Genomic DNA, 16,874 nt, shown 5'->3' with positions numbered 1-16,874 from the left:
AGGTAGACAGTGAAAATGACGCCATCCGAACCACGGAGTAGAAAACTTGCAAGTGAAGAAATCGGCTACTGTTATCTTGTTCTGCGTAGAACCATTATTCTTATCTCACTCTTTGTACCACCAATAGTTTTGTTCCTCCCCCTGCCTCCACTCTATTACTGGTATGATGCTCGACCATGCCATTTAAATCTGGCTATGCACATTTTGTAAACAAGTTTTTTCGGTTGCAAAAAAAGAAGTCTTTCGTGCCATGTTCAGTAAAGAAAAATTCCAGCCGTGGCGCAGATAGTCTAACGCTTTTTTAATGTTTCTATGTTCGGGAGCCATTTATATTCACGGTACCTTGGTCAAATACGCCTGAGGTTTTTTGTATAAGTATAGTGCATTTTGAGTGCAATAAAATATAGCAGAGGCTGGCAACGCCGTTCTCTTTACCTTGGTCTGGGCTCGAAATCCACTGACAGCGAGGTTTTTTTGGTGTTTATTTTTTAAGGCGAAAACCTTTATAAGTTCATGGGCGTACACAGAAAGTGTCTGTACGCAGAGGGTGTCACATCGTCACTGTCGAAGAATGACGTGAGTTACGAGTAAAATAATGGTTGTACGAAGTAGAGGTTGAAGAAAATGTCTCTATGTGTAAAATTTTGTTGATGCTGAGTAATTATTTAATTTGAGCCATAAAAGTCAATTAGACGTAGAGATAGCCACAGACTTCACTATTGTGTGCAGACGTCAAAACAGCAACGGATATCGAAATTGTTAAAAAAAAATGTGCAAAAATGTTGCAAAGTTGCCATGTCTGCACTCTGGCCTCGTCTTTGAGTTACAACATAGAAAGTTAAAAGTAACAGAGAACAAAAAAAGTAGTAGAAGACAAAAAAAAAATAAGATAACAACATTAAAAAGAGAAAAAACAACCAAAATAGAAAAGAGTAGAAAGAGTAAAAAAAAACGAAGAAAAAAGAAGCAAATGAATGCAAGAGCTGTTGCTCCAAAGAGTCACTCCACAGTCATTCCATCGAAATCCAATCATGCTTCTGTATTCCATTATCGCACGTGGCGTGGAGTGGTGCAATCCGTGCTGAGAAAAAAAGTAATAAGGAAGAAGCAGTGCCGTAAAGTACCGGCTTTGCGGTCATTTAACCATCGCTCGATATCGGCTGCGTGCTGATTCATATGCGGCTTCATCTGGGTCAGCGAAGAGTCGCCGTGGCGTACGGCCCTCGTCTAAAGAAACGCGGCCCAAGGTTTGCTTCAAAGTCCTGCAGCGTGTCTCGCTTCCCTCTTAAAAAAAAATAACAACTTTGGACATTTTGACGGTGCTGGCAGTACACGCCACATAAGAAACTTTATTATCATGCAGTCGTCCACAGCGCTGAGAAAGAAACATGGTATTTAGATTTTCTTTGTGTATGTATGTGTGTGTGTGTGTGTGTGTGTGTGTGTGTGTGTGTGTGTGTGCGCGTGCGTGCGTGCGTGCGTGCGTGTGTGTGTGTGTGTGTGTGTGTGTGTGTGTGTGTGTGTGTGTGTGTGTGCGTGCGTGCGTGTGTGTGTGTGTGTGTGTGTGTGTGTGTGTCTGTGTGTGTGTGTGTGTGTGTGTGTGTGTGTGTGTGTGTGTGTGTGTGTGTGTGTGTGTGTGTGTGTGTGTGTGTGTGTGTGTGTGTGTGTGTGTGTGTGTGTGTGTGTGTGTGTGTGTGTGTGTGTGTGTGTGTGTGTGTGTGTGTGTGTGTGGTTGTGTGTGTGTGTGTGTGTGTGTGTGTGTGTGTGTGTGTGTGTGTGTGTGTGTGTGTGTGTGTGTGTGTGTGTGTACGCCGATGATGTTGCGGTTTTGACGGTTAACCAGGAGGGTATAACCGAAGTTGTTGATTCTGTAAAAACCTTTAGCGAAATTACAGGCAGTAGGGTAAACTGATCCAAGTCCCTGGGACTCTGACATGGTAGATGGAAAAGTGCTCCTGATAATTCTGCAAACGTGTCCTGGGTGACGACTCCGCCAAAGTACGCTGGCGTGCCACTAGAATGCTATCGTGATCATCGAGGAGAGCATACACAGATGGCATGCGGGAAAGGGCAGATAAATGGAAAGGAACTGGTTTATCAATTTTTGAAAGAGCCACAGTGTGCAACCTCATCTTCATTTCTAGGCTGTGGTATGTGATGCAAGTTTTACACTGTGCAAGATTGAGTGGGCAGAAGATGCATAGGATATTCGCAGTTTTTGTGTGTGGGCTTCAAAATGGGAAAGATGCAGCCGCACGAATTTATTTAGAAGTGTCAAGGATGGCAGCGTGGGCTTAGGGCATCTTTTTTTTTGCGGCGCTCGACGACTGTTCTCAAAGACGCGATATCGAATCCCGGCCTCGGCGGCTGCGTTTCGATGGAGGCGAAAAGCAAGGCGCCCATGTGCTGTGCGATGTCAGTGCAAGTTAAAGAACACCAGGCAGTCGAAATTTCCGGAGTCCTCTACTACGGCGTCTCTCATAGCCTGAGTCGCTTTGAAACGTTAAACCCCACAGATCTATTTGTTATTATTATTTTTTTTTTTTTTTTGCAGGATGGAGAGGGCAACCCTTGAGCTGGAAGAGCTTTGATGGCTGGAAAATGGTGAGTTTAGGGGGTCTCCTCGTCCGTTATAGCGGAGCGCTGCAGCCGCGGTTTTTTGTTTTACCTGCACGCGACGCACTGCAAGTAACAGCCCTAATACTTGTTTTTACGGCATTTCAACGTTCGTTCGTAATATGCAAGCCTTCCTTATAACTGCGGTCGTTATGTGGACTCGTCTGTACTACATTCGGGAGTGTTAAGCACGTCTGCGAGGGTCACATGAGAGTACTCATGTGACTATCCCGTCTTGTTTTAGGGATATTGTGTTAATAACTATGAAACTATGAAATCGCTCACATCTATTGGCACTAAGTCGGTAACCTTACGTCTCCGGTCTACCATCAAGTTGTGGATGGACTGACGAAGCCAGCGCTGTGCACTCTGCCTTGCTCGATGCTGTAGAAGCAGAACAGATATGCAGATGACGCAGTCTATGCGACAGTCTGCGCCAGCAAGGCGCGCGACTTGACAGCATTCAGAGTTCAGAGGTCGCTGTCAGGTCACCTTCAAAGCGCCCTTAGTCGCACACGGGACCATGCAACGATCGACATCGTCCACTCGAGTGCTCTGGGGCCGTCGGTTTTAACGGCTCCTCTATTTATGCTTTTTTTTTTTTTTTTTAAGGAACACCACATTAATCTTTTAGGCGGTACGCTGACGTGTAAAGGAAAAATGAAAACGCTTTTTGATCACCAGAAGTACGCGTTTCTCTATTACAGGGCTGAGTTTACTGAGCCTCCCCGTTCTTTTTAAGCTAGTTGATTTATAAAGGTCCTTCGTTGTTTCTCAGACGCTGTGTCACTGTACTAATACGTATTTTGATAGCATATCACCGCACCGTAACAAGCGATAGTTAATTATAACTGCTGCCGTTATAAATTTGCTCGATTATGTAAGCAACCTTGTCGACAACGGCAAAGCGTGTTGCGCACTTACGGATTCAGCATCCTTTGATGGATGTCGTCCGACACCTCGTACGATGAGAATAGGTATAGTTCACGCCCAAATGCGCCTCTATAAAGAAACACGATGCGAGGTCACAACGTATGCCTTCATATCACGGATTTGTATCGAGGGTACCTTTGGCGTACTCCAAACAGCTAAGAAGTGTCGGTTGACCTGCCATCAAAGTGTGCGCATCTGTTCTCGAACAGGTCATTATCTGCTGTAGTAGAAATGCCGAGGTGCAGGTTGTCCGAGCCGCGATTCGCACTAAAGTATATAGGTGTTCATAATGATAAAAAAAAAATTCCCTTCAAGTGATATCAATTTAGTTCAAGGCGAGGTATTGAACACGACAGAAGAAGTTTGAGCGCCGAATCCAGCCGAGAATTACTAAAGGGCTCGGTGTAGTGTCGCAGGGAAAGAAAAGAGAGGCCCAGCTCAGATTTGAAGGCAGAGCGAAGGAATGACTCACACGGCGGAATCGGAAATACCAGAAGGCCATGAATAATTTGATAATTAAGGCAAGGCACATTTCAGGGGGCGAGCATAAGGAGGAGGCCACAGTGGACGGCATTGGAAAAACGCCGCGAGACCTTGTCATGAAACGCGAACACCTGCACATAGAAGAAAAGTTATTGTGAATACCGGCAAAACCGTAGAAAAATCTGGTTGATAAAACTGCCGTTTTCTTCGCTGAAGTTCACGCGTTCACGCAACACCAATTATCAGCATTCAGAGCAAAACGAAACAGTTCTTATCAATTCCTCTTCTTCTTGACGCGTGAGAATTGACGCGTTTGAATTGTGGTGCTGGCGAAGACTCTTAAGAGTTCCTTGGACTGCCAGAACATCAAATCAGTCGATATTGTCGACCATAAACCCTGACTGCTCATTGGAGGGTCAAATTCTAAAGTTAAAGCTCAGCTACTTTGGTCATCTGATGAGAAGAGAGGAGTCGCTGGAGAAAGATTTGATGTTGGGAAAGGTTGAGGGTCGCCGGAGAAGGGGTAGGCAGCGAACGCGATGGTTAGATGGCATTCTCGAGGCATTGCAGATGAAGCTATGTGATGTTAAGAAGATAGTGAGAGACCGGAAAGCGTGGCGTGACATGATCCATAGGGTCACGAAGAGTCGGACACGACTGAACGCCTGAACTGAACTGAACTGCACTGCTGGTGTCATTGGTTCTAGATTGTTCTCTCCTTTCCTAGGTTTGCTTTGAAAATAACACTCTCGTTATTTAATCTTGGAACGAGCTTCCTTTCTGATGAGCCTATTTGGGCTGCTTTAATTTCTGCTTCAGTAATGCCAGAAATAAATTGAGGTCAAGGACGAGCCCTTGTGTTCGTCTCGGGGGAAAATTACTGGCGCGTTCTATTTTTGCTTCTATGATTTTTGTGCTGCTTACCAGCGCTGTTTACCTCGACAACAAGCAGCTCGCCTACAGAACAGCAAACGCTCCATGGTATCCGGGAGAAGACGCAGTGAAAGGCAATAAAATCCATTGGAGGCAACTGAGAGTCAGCTACATCGTCAACAACGCACGCGCCGTCACAACTGTTACTTTCAACAGCGGGTTTTAAACCCAAAGATTCTAGAAGCAACTTTGGACCACTAAAGTGCGATGGGGCGAAAGCAACCATAGGCGACCTCGTGAAACACGCGCGGGCAGCAAGTGGAAAACTTGCGTCGTATCAGCATCTGCAAGCGAGGCTACCGCTCTGAAAACCGAAGCTAATTAACAGGAATAGCTTCGCAAGAAACCTCTGACCTTTGTGACAAATGCGGGCTTCCAAGCGAAAGAATGTAATAGCGAATTATCGAGCAATTTTTTTTTTTTTTTTTTTTTTTTTTTTTTTTTTACCTACGAAATCAGAAAACCGTTTCAATGTGATACTAAGAATTCAGATAAATGCAGCTGTGATTGGACCGCGGCGGTGCGGTCTCTAGACTCACTACACGTATTGCTCCTTCGCGAATTAGGAGAGCGCTCCGCATCGCCAATTAAATTCGTCAGAAGCCAGATGCCTTCATACGTCGACGCAGCAGTGCAAAGTTGCGCCCCGATTCACGTGGCCCACAAGTAGGTGGTAAAGCAGAGGGGATGAAGGAAAGCATTTGGGATTTTTTGTTGCTGTTGATCAACGCGAAATTATGTAATCGCGGATATAATCAATAAGAAAAATAAGATAAAAACCAACCACATGTTGCCGATTGGATCCAAACTTTGATTACAATTTTAGCAGGGAGGAAGTGTAGGCCATTTGGTCAGACATAAGGAAAGTAAAACCGCAGCAGGCACAGGACGGAGGGTGGAGACAACACAGGGCGGTACTGGCAACTGAAAAGCTTATTGAAAAAACAAGGGCTTTTAAAGACAGATGGCACATGTGACTTTGCAATCTCCTTCAAAAAGAATTAGATTTCCTTGTCATGTGACCTCTTGGGTGGTTGTTTTTCTCTTTTTGGCTTATATGCATGCATCCACCTTATGTTTTGGCTTCTTTTCATGCTCATCTTGTGCGAAGATCTGTCTTTTCATTCATGTGCTGTTGTCGATTGTTCAGACTCCTTTGTAATGATGTCCTTTTTACCGATCCTGTTTGTTATCACCCTTTTATTAACTTCCACGTGTTGATTGTTGTCTTTTATGTTTCGTTGGTCTTGTTTGGTTTTCATGTTGCATTCTACTTTACCTGTAAGGTCACATGTGCCATCTGTTTAAAAAAAAAAACATTTTTTCAAGAAACTTTTCAGTTGCCAGTACCGCCCTGTGTTGTCTCCACCCTCCGTCGTGTGCCTGCTGCGGTTTTACTTTCGTTATGTTTGATTACAATATTTCCCACTCATCGTACCTCCCCCCCCCCCCTCCCCCTTGAAAAAAAAAAATTCCTTATTGTTTTCTTCAGTGACTGTCAACTCATTTTGTAATCTATAAGTTACATGCACGAAAAGCAATGTGCATTCAGTTACATTTTTTGCCAATTAAATTTGCGCACTCTCCGGTACAAGCTCTGATGCGTACTTCTAGGACAAGATGTTAATTATTTTATTTGACCCAAGACGGCTGCCCCTCCCCCTTGAAAAAAAAAAATTCCTTATCGTTTTCTTCAGTGACTGTCAACTCATTTTGTAATCTATAAGTTCTGTGCACGAAAAGCAATGTGCATTCAGTTACATTTTTTGCCAATTAAATTTGCACACTCTCCGGTACAAGCTCTGATGCGTACTTCTAGGACAAGATGTTAATTATTTTATTTGACCCAAGACGACTGCGTGTGTCGTCAACATTTGTATAACAAAACGTAACTAATAAAGGCCTTAAAATGTAGGCAATGCTACCTTCCTCGGGGTCTTCGCCTGCAAGAACGAAGGCTTGGTTCTCACCCCCTACTACCCCGTTACTCCTCATCCTCGTCCCAGAGGGTTGCTTCGTCTTCGCGCTTCCACACGGGGCAGCGCGAAGCCAACGATTGCTGCTGGCACTTAAAGGCGTCGCGGAACGCCTTCAGTTCCAGGAGGGCGAGATTGACGCGAATGTGCGGCGGCAGACCCCACCGGTAGTACATGCGCTCGCGTGCCTGGAAAAGCTCGCTCTTGGGAACGCAGAATCCTGCCGCATAGTTAATGAAGAACAGCTTCTGCGCACTAAGCTTGACATCACGGCGGCTAGGCACGAACGTGGAGCCGTGCGAGAAGTGCCGGTAGGCCACGGTAAGCGGTTTGATTGCGGCGTTGTCCACGAGGATATCGTCGAAGAAGTCGCTCACGCTGGTCGAGGACAGGTTATCCTTTTGGACGCGGCTCTCGTAGTGGTCTAGTAGACATGTCCTGAGCGCCTGAAACCTATCTCGAGTCCAATTGGACCACTGCGGCTCGTCCAGCGAGGACAGAAACAGCGCTCCTGTCACGTCTGCAGCCAACAGCGGGAGCAGTATGGAAGGCAAGTCGGCTTGCGTCACTTGCGATGCCGACGCTACGCCGCTAGAGGTTATATACACCTTGAGCGCTGACTCAGGAGACCGGATCCAAGCGGCGTCAAGGTCAGTGGAGCGCTCGGTGAAGCGCGCATCGTAGTTGACGCCGTCGGGGCTCGTCTCCCAGTACTTCTGGAGGGACGTGGCGAGGAGGTCGCCATAGTAGCCGATGAGATTTTCCGACCCGTGGGTAGCGTTCGGGGAGGCGTAGTACTCGTCGAGTTTTACTTGTTCCTCCTTTCCAGCCAAGTAGTTCACCTGCAGGCTGTTGAGTCGCTTTAGGGCGTTTGAAACATCCTTGCCTTGCATCCAGGTGGTGCCTTCGCGGAACGTACGCGCCAGAGAAGTGACCACGTGTCTGGTAGTCGCGGCCCATTGGAGGTCCATGTCAGTGTCCTTGGCGAGGATCTCTCGCAAGATCCACCGGAAGCCATGTGGATACAGTCGGTTGACTAGATGGAAACAACTCTGAGTCCTTGGGTCTACGTGGTGCTGGAAACTAGGGTAACCCATGCGGATAAGACCCCGAGGTATCGAACCCGGCGGTAGCAGAGGAGCCACCTGCGAAACCACCAAGACGCCGAGAAAGTTTAGGATTGTCCGGGGGCTGGGCTTGCGCAATATTTCAGACAGCTTCCTGATATAGGCAGGCTTTAGCACAACTACGCGCCTGTCGTTTCTTCCGCGAAGGTACGACAGGTACGCGTCAATATTAAACCTGGGCATCTGTGGGATCGTTTTCATGGTATACACGACTTCCTTGTCCCTGGCCTCATTCGCAGAAGACCGTGACGCTTCGAACAATTGCACCTCAAAGCGCATGACGTCTTCGGCCACAGTATTGCTACGAGGTAGCGTCTTCCAGAGGCTCAGCGTCTGTCTGATTATCTCTTTGTATGGCAGTGATTTCGATGTCCTCTGCATCACATACTGCACAAGTAGAAAGTTCCGCGGTGCGTCGATGTGAATAACGTAGGAACTTTCATCCGATATCTTGCGTAGCGAAGCGTGGACAATGGGAAAGACACCCAAATGGCGATCGACGAGCTTCAAGACTTCGTCCAGCTGGAAGGATTGCCGTTGTAACAGCGTCCATGGTTCTACGTATGGCCAAGAACCCAGACCGACCTCATCGAGCAGGCCTCGAAGTCCGTCCCACTGAGCGGCGTCTTCGGCTGCCGTGTTGTTCAGGCATCCGCTCAGCACGGTACTAGAGTGATCCAAGAAACTGTGTTCGTCGTGACGGAAGTGAAGGTTAGCCGGTGTTTGCTGGTCACGCATACGTTCCATGAGGTACCTGCCGACAAAATCCATACCGATTAGTTTTGTGCGTGTAGTACAACCGTCCACAGACTGGCGACTGGACAGCGGTCTAGTCGCTGAACAATGTTGCGATGCCAAGACATTTTCAGAGCGCATTAAAGATTTATACCAGTATGTAAATATAGCTTCGTGGGCGCATTAAGATTGGTTTGTAGAAAAAGACGCAGTATATGTCACACTTTCTCCACGGACATCTGAACCGCGCCGTAAGGAAGAGAGTATGGTGGGAGTGAAAAAAGAAAAAGAAAATGGTTGGTTTCTGGGGTTTAACGTCCCAAAGTGACTCAGATTATGAGAGAAGCCGTAGTGGAGGGCTCCGGAAATTTTGACTATATTGGGTTCGTTAACGTATACTCTCGCATCGCACGTACAGCACATGGGCGCCTTGTTTTTTGCCTAGAACGAATCGCGGCCGCTACGGTTACGGTCGGGTTCGAGCGCGGGTACTCCGTTTCAGTAACCGAAGTCTTAACCACTGAGGCACCGCGGTGAGCACGGATGCGACATTCACTTTGTGTTTTTTTTTTTTTTTTTTACGTCTAAAAGTCATCACAGGAAAGATCTCAGTGAAACTACTTTGCAAAAAACTGACCCTAACCTACGACAAAGAAAATTGTTTTATTTAAAACGTTGAGCTCATGCCCTTAAAATGAGAACTTTGTTGAATATATAGCGGCACAACAAATACCTAGAGTCATGATTTTAAGTTAATTATTGCGGATGAAATAAAAGTTATGTATTGAGGTCTGAAAGCATGCGCGACGCTTTCTTTCGCTCCTCTGTCAGGTAGCCGGAAGACTTTCTTGTAGCAAGAGCAAGTTTTGGGTGCGCGACTGAGCAAGGAGTGGAATCTATGGCAAGTACTCTGTGAGCTCTTCTCGCTCACCCTGTGGCTGTCAGGCGTGCTTTCACTTGCGCCTTTCGTGACACCGGAAAGGAGCCGCCGCTACATTGTCTGGGCCGAGAAGCAAGATGCAGCTCAAGCACCGCGAATGTTTTCACCAGGTGCTTTAATTGTTCCACTTCCATCGAAGCTGGGTCGAAGCAATGAGCGATCCACGACAGAGACGCGCGTGGCGTGCATCTCGAAACGAATACCTAAACATTGTCTGCGCCTGCCCTCGGCGGAATCACGGTCCCTGCACAGCGCATCCTAATGTAGTGCCGAAATTCCCATTTTGTTAGCCTCATATAGGCTCCGGCTCACTTACTCCTGTCCAGCAACACATCGGCCCATAACACCACCCATGAATTAGCCTATACCTGGAAAGTCGGGAAAGAATGACGATATAGTGTCCGCAAGGGTATACGCTCAACAACTACCGCGTAATAACACAAGCGTATACTGACTGGCCCGCAGCAGGCAACCGACGGGAAATAAGACGTTGTCCAAGGCATAGGAGCATGCATGCCTGGCATCGTCTGCATACGCACAGCCCACAATGTACGCCCATAACTACCTCGATCGCCGCACAAATGAACGTAAGATTTACCCAGAATCCGCAAATCTGACCCACATTCTTTGAGCACATCCACTAATGTCAACCGAACCCTTTAATACCCTCACCACGGAGCAGTGGGAGGCACTGGCGCACAGTCGGTTCGAGCGGCGGTTTATAGTGACCTGTGCAGCAGAGGCCGGAGGAGCTCAGGTGCTCCCGGCCTGCTGTTTCCCCAATTCTCCCTGTTCGCGGTTTTGTAAAAGTCCACCTTGACCGCCACGGGTCGATGGAGGCGAAACGCATATGTGACAATGGGATGTGCGATGTCAGTTCACGCTAAAGATACTGCACAAGAATGCTCAATTGGGCGAGTTGGTGCGTTTGCATTTTAGGAAACGTTGCGCAAAGAAGACGAGGACAAAGAAGACAAGTCGTTGTTGTGGCTGTAGGAAGAAGGAAAAGAAAATGCACGGGCCTGCTACTGGATCTGTAGCTGAGCCACCTCCGCTGCCTCGTGCAGACAGAAGAGAGAAAGTAGAGAAGAACGAAAAAGAAGAGGGAAAGAAAGACGCGTGCCGCAACAACAGCCGTCGTCCACCACCACCGAAGTGGTGGCGGGTGCAATTACGGCCTACAACAGATAAAAATCAGTGGCAGCTAGGCTAGCCCCCGCCGCAAGCAGCGGTGACCCACCTGTCCCAGCCCCGTCAGGGGAGACGGTACCAAAGAAGACAAGCGCTCGTGTGTGCATCCCTTAATTTGTCCTTGTCTTCTTTGCGCTACGCTTCCTAAAACAATAATAATAATAATATTAATTGGTTCACAGGAAAGGCACAGTATCTGTCACACTTGTTTCTGTGGACACCTGAACCGCGTCGTGAGGGAAGAGAGGAAGGTGGGAGTTAAAGTGGAAAGAGAGAAAGAGGAGCCCCTAGGGGGGGGGGGGGGGCTACGGAGTAATTCGGCCACCTGGGGATCTTTAGCGTGAGCTGACATCGCACAGCACACGGACGCCTCTTCGTTTCGCGTAGATCGAAACGCTGCCGTCGCGGTCGGGTTCGAACCCGGGAACCCCGGCACAGTAGTCGGGCGTCTTACCACTGCACCACCCCGGCAGAGCAACTTCCTAAAATGTACGCTAAAGATTCCCAGGTGGTCGGAATTAATCCGCAGCCTTTCACTACACGGCTCCTCTTTCACTCTTTCAATTTCACTCCCACTTTCCTCCCTTCCATTATGGCGCGGGCCAGGTGCCCACCGATGTGCGACATATGTGCAGCGCCTTCCTTTTCCTAACTTGTACTCGGGATGCTTTCACTCGGGATCCCGGCACAGCTCGGCCTGCCCAAGACAAATATGCCCTAGCCTGATATCGAAGGTTTCCGAACGGCCCGAGACCAACCCGTGGGCTGGCCCGATCCTGTGCACGGCTCTAGCCTCGATGCCCTCGCCGCTGGCAATCAGATCACCTTACTAGTTCACTGCCCTTTCTGCCCGACGACTGCACAGAAGCAGGCAGACGCCCTTCGGGAAGGCATGATTCCTTTCTCTCAACGGTATAGGGTCCTCTGAGCAGCATCACCTTGCGACAAATTGCAAATTGCAAAAATATCGTTAACACGGCAAAGAAAATATTTAAAGCCCTCCATTCTCGTCGGTTCTGGAGCGCAGTGGATTAAAGATGTTCTTTTTACCGCCAAAACAACTGTTAGAATCCACTTCGTACTACTATTTTTTTAATATTTTTGTACAATTCAGAACATTCAAATAAATTACTAACACAATCAGTGGGATGTGTTCCCCTTTGGTTGCATTACATTAAGTTTTTGTTATTCTACATATCCTTAAAACCAGCCGTGAGCAGAGCCACGAGGCGACATCAAACGATGAGGTGTGGTAACGCTTACACTATGCATTTGCTTTCACGGTAATTATTTGCTGCCTTCAGTGATTGTGTATTGCCTTTAGGTTGCGTTCAGAGATATTTATCACCAGCAATTGCCGTTTAACTTCCTAAGAGACAACCACTGAGGAGAAAGAAGTTGCTGGACTCTAGCGTTGAGAGCTCGGAATTACGCCTCCGGAGTGAACCGTGACGTCGTTCTTGTAGCGCATGGCACCACCGGGTTCCATGTCACTGACCGTGGCATCAATAGCCGCTACGTATACCGTTTAGAAAAATAGTTCCAAAATCAACCACTACGCGCTGACCAACTGGACCGTGAATTTCGAAAGTTACGGTTTTTATATATTAAATAAGCCGTTTTCTTCGTTCCAACGAACCACACCTTGTGGAATGCCCAGAAGCGTCCGTTCCGCACATAGAACACATTTCCTACTTGCTTTAAGACAGTGAAATGTTTAAGAAGGCACGCTATTCACTCAACATGCAAAGATTCGTGATTATCATATTACCGTTATCGGGACAGACTACCAAGTGGACGGAAATAAGCCAACTTTATGCGCAAATACGAAGAAGCAAATGATAGTTTATTTAATCAAAATGGCTGCTCTTATTAGCGTCCGCTTAGCTGGAGAGAAATATGCACTGTATTGTTTCCTATTAGCTTGTAACAAGACATCGCATAAGAAGTTAGCTTAAGTTTGGCTTTTACAACTCCTCCGAAAAATTGTAAGAGTCAACAGCACAATAAATTAAATGTGTTCGAAAGTACGCTCGGTTTTTTCTGCATGGAACTTGTGAAAAGGTTAATCAAGACCGCGGAATTAGCGGCAGCCGCTGCGCCCGGTGCTTGGCATGCTGATATAGAACAAATAAAATTAGGTGCATTAGTTGACGCCACTGAACGATAATCGGTGAGTGTGTTCACAAGCAAACCATGTTCAGCAAATTCAGTCGGAGTGGCTAGTTAAGGGAGAGCGCGGTCACGTCATATCACGTGCGGCCATTTCGGATTTGCCGGACGAAGACGCATCCAGGGGCAGTAGTCGCCTGCCTGCGCGCTCCTCGTATCAACAAACCCAGAATCCGCTCCGCACATGACGCGACGTCACGGCACACCCTATTGATTGGTTGCACACTGATCTCCGCGACACAGCGATTTAATTGCAGAGACTGGAAAGCCGTCACGCGCAGTCTGTGGCTAGAACGACGCTTGCTTCGGTCTTAGACTGACGTAAATCGCAGCGTTGGTATACGTGAAATTTCAGCATATGAAACTAATCTTGCTGGTTCAGTTGAGTGAGCGTGGGAGTTGCATTTTTTAGTGAGAGCTATACATTGGCCACAATCTCGCCATTGCGCCGCGCCTGTCCGTGAGAAGAAGTAAAAGAAGCAGTAAAAGGAGTAGAAGAAAAAGGCAGGTAACTCGGTAGTTGGCAGATGCGAACGACAACAGCGAATTGCTAGGAAAGAAGGTTCGTTCGAACTTTGTGACGGCGGTGCTCCGGAGTTCGATGCAGAGACGTTGTCCTACCACTAGAAGTGTTCTACACCCCAGCGATCGCATTGTTTCTACATCACCCCGAAGCAGCTCTGCTCCTGCTTTCGCCGTTTCTCGCAACCCTCCTCGGCCGGCCAATTCATCGACAGTCTCGATCCTCACACTAGGTAGAAGAGGAAACAACATCCGGAGGTGCTCCTACGTGAAGTGATTCCCCTTTGGCATAAATAAAGCTGAAACCATTGAGTAAACTACTATGTGCAAAAGCCATGTCTACTTTCAAGCCGAACCTAAGTGTAGCCATACAGATTGCTCTCGCGTAACTCCAGGTTTAACAAGATAGCTAAGTTTTTAATGCGAAATCATTACTTCGCTATGTTCAGAGATTTCTGTCCGCAGAACGTGTCCGCAAATTCGTGTCCGCAGCAGTTGTAATTAAGGAGTGACATGAGAAGCGATAGAGGTTAATGAGCGGTGTCAATCGATAGAGGGTGACGTAATGTTGTGTACGAAGGAATAATTATGCCCATAAGTTAATTAGGTAATTAATTAGAATAACTGGTTCACAGGAAAGGAAAGGTGCAGTATCTGCCACACTTGTTCTGTGGACACCTGCACCGCGCCGTAAAGGGAGGAAGGAAGGAGCGAGTGAATTAAAGTGGAAAGGGGTGCCGTAGAGGATATGATGTCAAGGATGTGATGTCACGCAACCGGGAGTAGAGCCGAAAAAAAAAAAGGGCATAGGAAGGGATGGGCGTGCAATTTGAAAGTACCAAAGACTAAAATGGGCAAACAAGAAGTGAATTAAGCAACTAGAAGCAACCAAAAGCAACCAACAGCAGCACCTGTGTTTTCGCATTACTCCAATGCAGATTCTGCAGTACTCTATTTTTTTTTCCGCTGTCGCATAGTTTTTGTAGATGTTGTCATACCCAGCTGAGAGAAATGGTTAACGTTTAACTAATAGCAAAGCCATGTCATTCAGACACTGACTGCACTTATTCTCTCGTAAGGTGCGGTGACACATAAATCTGCTTGCCTACCTGGTGGTCTCCTTAATCAGAAAGGCTCGTCCCGCCGATTTGTATGGCAGACCTCCGTTCATCTCCCACGCCGGTGAGCAGACATACGAGTAGAAGTCCACGCACGGGTCAACCTTGACGTTCAGTTTTTCGTCCACCAGCCGCCTCTCCCAGCGGCACGCATCGGTGTTGCATTCAAGGGCCCCCGTAGGCATCGTTTCGTCACCACCCGTTCTGGGCTCTTCATAGTCGGCCAGGGTGAAGCGTCCTGTTGGAGTTGCTTGAAGCTCCGGAAGTTGTGTCACAAGACTGGTTGCCGCGCGCCCCTGCGCTCCGCCACCACCGTAGCGCACAGGCTCGCCTTCCTCTTCGGATGGACGCTGGCCGTCTGATTCTTCAGTGCCGTGGTTGTGGTCACCGAACTCTGGCATTGTCTCTATAACCACGATGAGAGCTATTGAGACGGCCAGTGAAACAATGGCCACCACAACCGCGTGCTTCTTCATGACCTTCATGGTCGCGTCCCTAAAGGCGTTGAACGCCGCTGGCGCGTCGCCACGACCGCTAGACCGCAGCGCGTCCTCGGACGTGGCCGCCGTGGTCTTGTCCGTTTCGGCATCATCGTACTCATCGTCCCAGTCGCCTTCGCTGGTCGGTGATGCGGCCCCCGATCCACTCGTCAGCGATGAAGCGCTGCCAACGGGCGACAGGGCGGTCGTGTTGGCCCTATCCGCAGAGAAGCCATCCCGGAGTATTGTCGAATCACTGAACGATCGTGCCATCTTGGATGGCTTGTTCTTAGCTATAGAGGCCTTTGATGATGGTATCTTGGCTGCCGAGGCCTTGGCTGCTTGCGCCGCTCCACTCGACGGAGCCCTCCTGGTGCCAGCGTCCGCGTGGCTGGCGACAGACTGACCACTGGAGTCGGTGGACGTTTCTACGACAGACGAGCTGTCGGTAGCGTCTGGTTCGACGTACCGCCTTGGCATAGGCATATTCGGTCGCAGGTACGAGAAGGGTTTGCCTATGGTCCTGTTGTCTAGTACCGACATCGCGGGCTTCTTAAAACAAAATAGAGAGACAAAGTGTGCCCCAATTACTGGTCGGATGTCGCTTTCCGCTTGGTAGAACGATGAGCTTTGGAATGAGCCCACGAGACGTTCTGAACGGTGCCGATGGACTCTCGTGAGTTGGACCTTGGAAGGACTCGGAGCAATCGAAAACGACTCCAACTGCGTGAAAAGTCGTTGCTTTTTTGGAAATTGAATGCTCCAAAAAGGACGAGGGATGGTGCCTTTCGCACTGCGAGGCGGAAGAGCGAGGAACGGCAGCCCGGACGAATGGACCCCTGCTTCTTCTTTGCTGTGCACACTGAGAACGGCACGATCCAACGGTTTGCACGCGTGGCGTGCAGATATTAAACAAACGAGGTAATCTATCTTTTTTTCTCAGCTTTAGAGTGAAATACACATTAAGGAAACTTATGAGAACGTAAAAAGGTCAAAGAGTTACTATTTTATGTACAATAATGTCCTCTTAAATAGGAGGACATCAACCTTAACATTTTTAGAGTCAATTGATTCCGCCTCTCGCCAGCCATAAGCAAACGTGCCGAAGCAAATTTAGCCACATGCTCACGCGTGACCGCGCCAGCTTGGTCCTTCCTGTTTCTAAGTGCCTGCTCTGTAATTAAGGCGAAGGCCTGGGGGTATACACAGCGGCGAAATGGGGTGGCAGGAGCGCGCGCAGCAATCAGGTAACATGCTCGGTCGCCGCCAAGGAGGAAGAAGGGGGCTGAGAGAATAATGTGCGCCGCAACAGCCGTCGTCCTACAAAAGATAAAATTCGGTGGCAGGCTAGCCCCCGCCGCAAACGGCGGTGACCTATCTGTCCTAGCCCCATCAGGCTAGGATCAGGCACCCTTCACCAACTCCTCCCTTCGCATAGCAAAAATGTGACTTTGTGGCCAGTGTAGCTCTCGCTACAACATAATTGGTTCACAGGAAAGGAAAGACGCAGTATCTGCCACACTTGCTCTGTGGACACCTTAACCGCGTCGTTGAGGGAGAGAGGAAAGTGGGAGTGAAAGTGGAAAGATCTGTGCGCAAGATGTGTCCTAGGTGTTAGCCCTGCGCGTCACGTGTTATGACGCCACCAA

The 16,874-nt window shown here is 48.3% G+C and overlaps 1 protein-coding gene across 1 annotated transcript; it reads right to left on the bottom strand.

Annotated features, from left to right (window-relative positions):
• Positions 1–6,949: 6,949 nt before the first annotated feature.
• On the bottom strand, positions 6,950–15,768 carry LOC146208094 (phosphate-regulating neutral endopeptidase PHEX-like). Its single transcript, XM_084578088.1, has 2 exons — positions 14,738–15,768; positions 6,950–8,822 (listed from the first exon to the last, which is right to left on the bottom strand). The coding sequence occupies exons 1-2, from the start codon at positions 15,766–15,768 to the stop codon at positions 6,950–6,952; spliced, it is 2,904 nt and encodes a 967-aa protein (XP_084434214.1).
• Positions 15,769–16,874: the final 1,106 nt, after the last annotated feature.

This window comes from Amblyomma maculatum, chromosome 1 (assembly GCF_055883805.1).
Source record: "Amblyomma maculatum isolate TAMU_Amacu chromosome 1, ASM5588380v1, whole genome shotgun sequence".
NCBI lineage: Eukaryota > Metazoa > Arthropoda > Arachnida > Ixodida > Ixodidae > Amblyomma > Amblyomma maculatum.
Note: the sequence above shows the minus strand (reverse complement) of the source record. Positions and strands in the feature narration are given on the sequence as shown.

Coding starts and splice junctions, on each gene's coding strand:
- LOC146208094 (XM_084578088.1), bottom strand. CDS start 15,768: ATGTCGGTACTAGACAACAGGACCATAGGCAAACCCTTCTCGTACCTG. Junction 8,823..14,737: donor CTGATTAAGGAGACCACCAG/GTAGGCAAGCAG, acceptor TTTTGTCGGCAG/GTACCTCATGGAACGTATGC.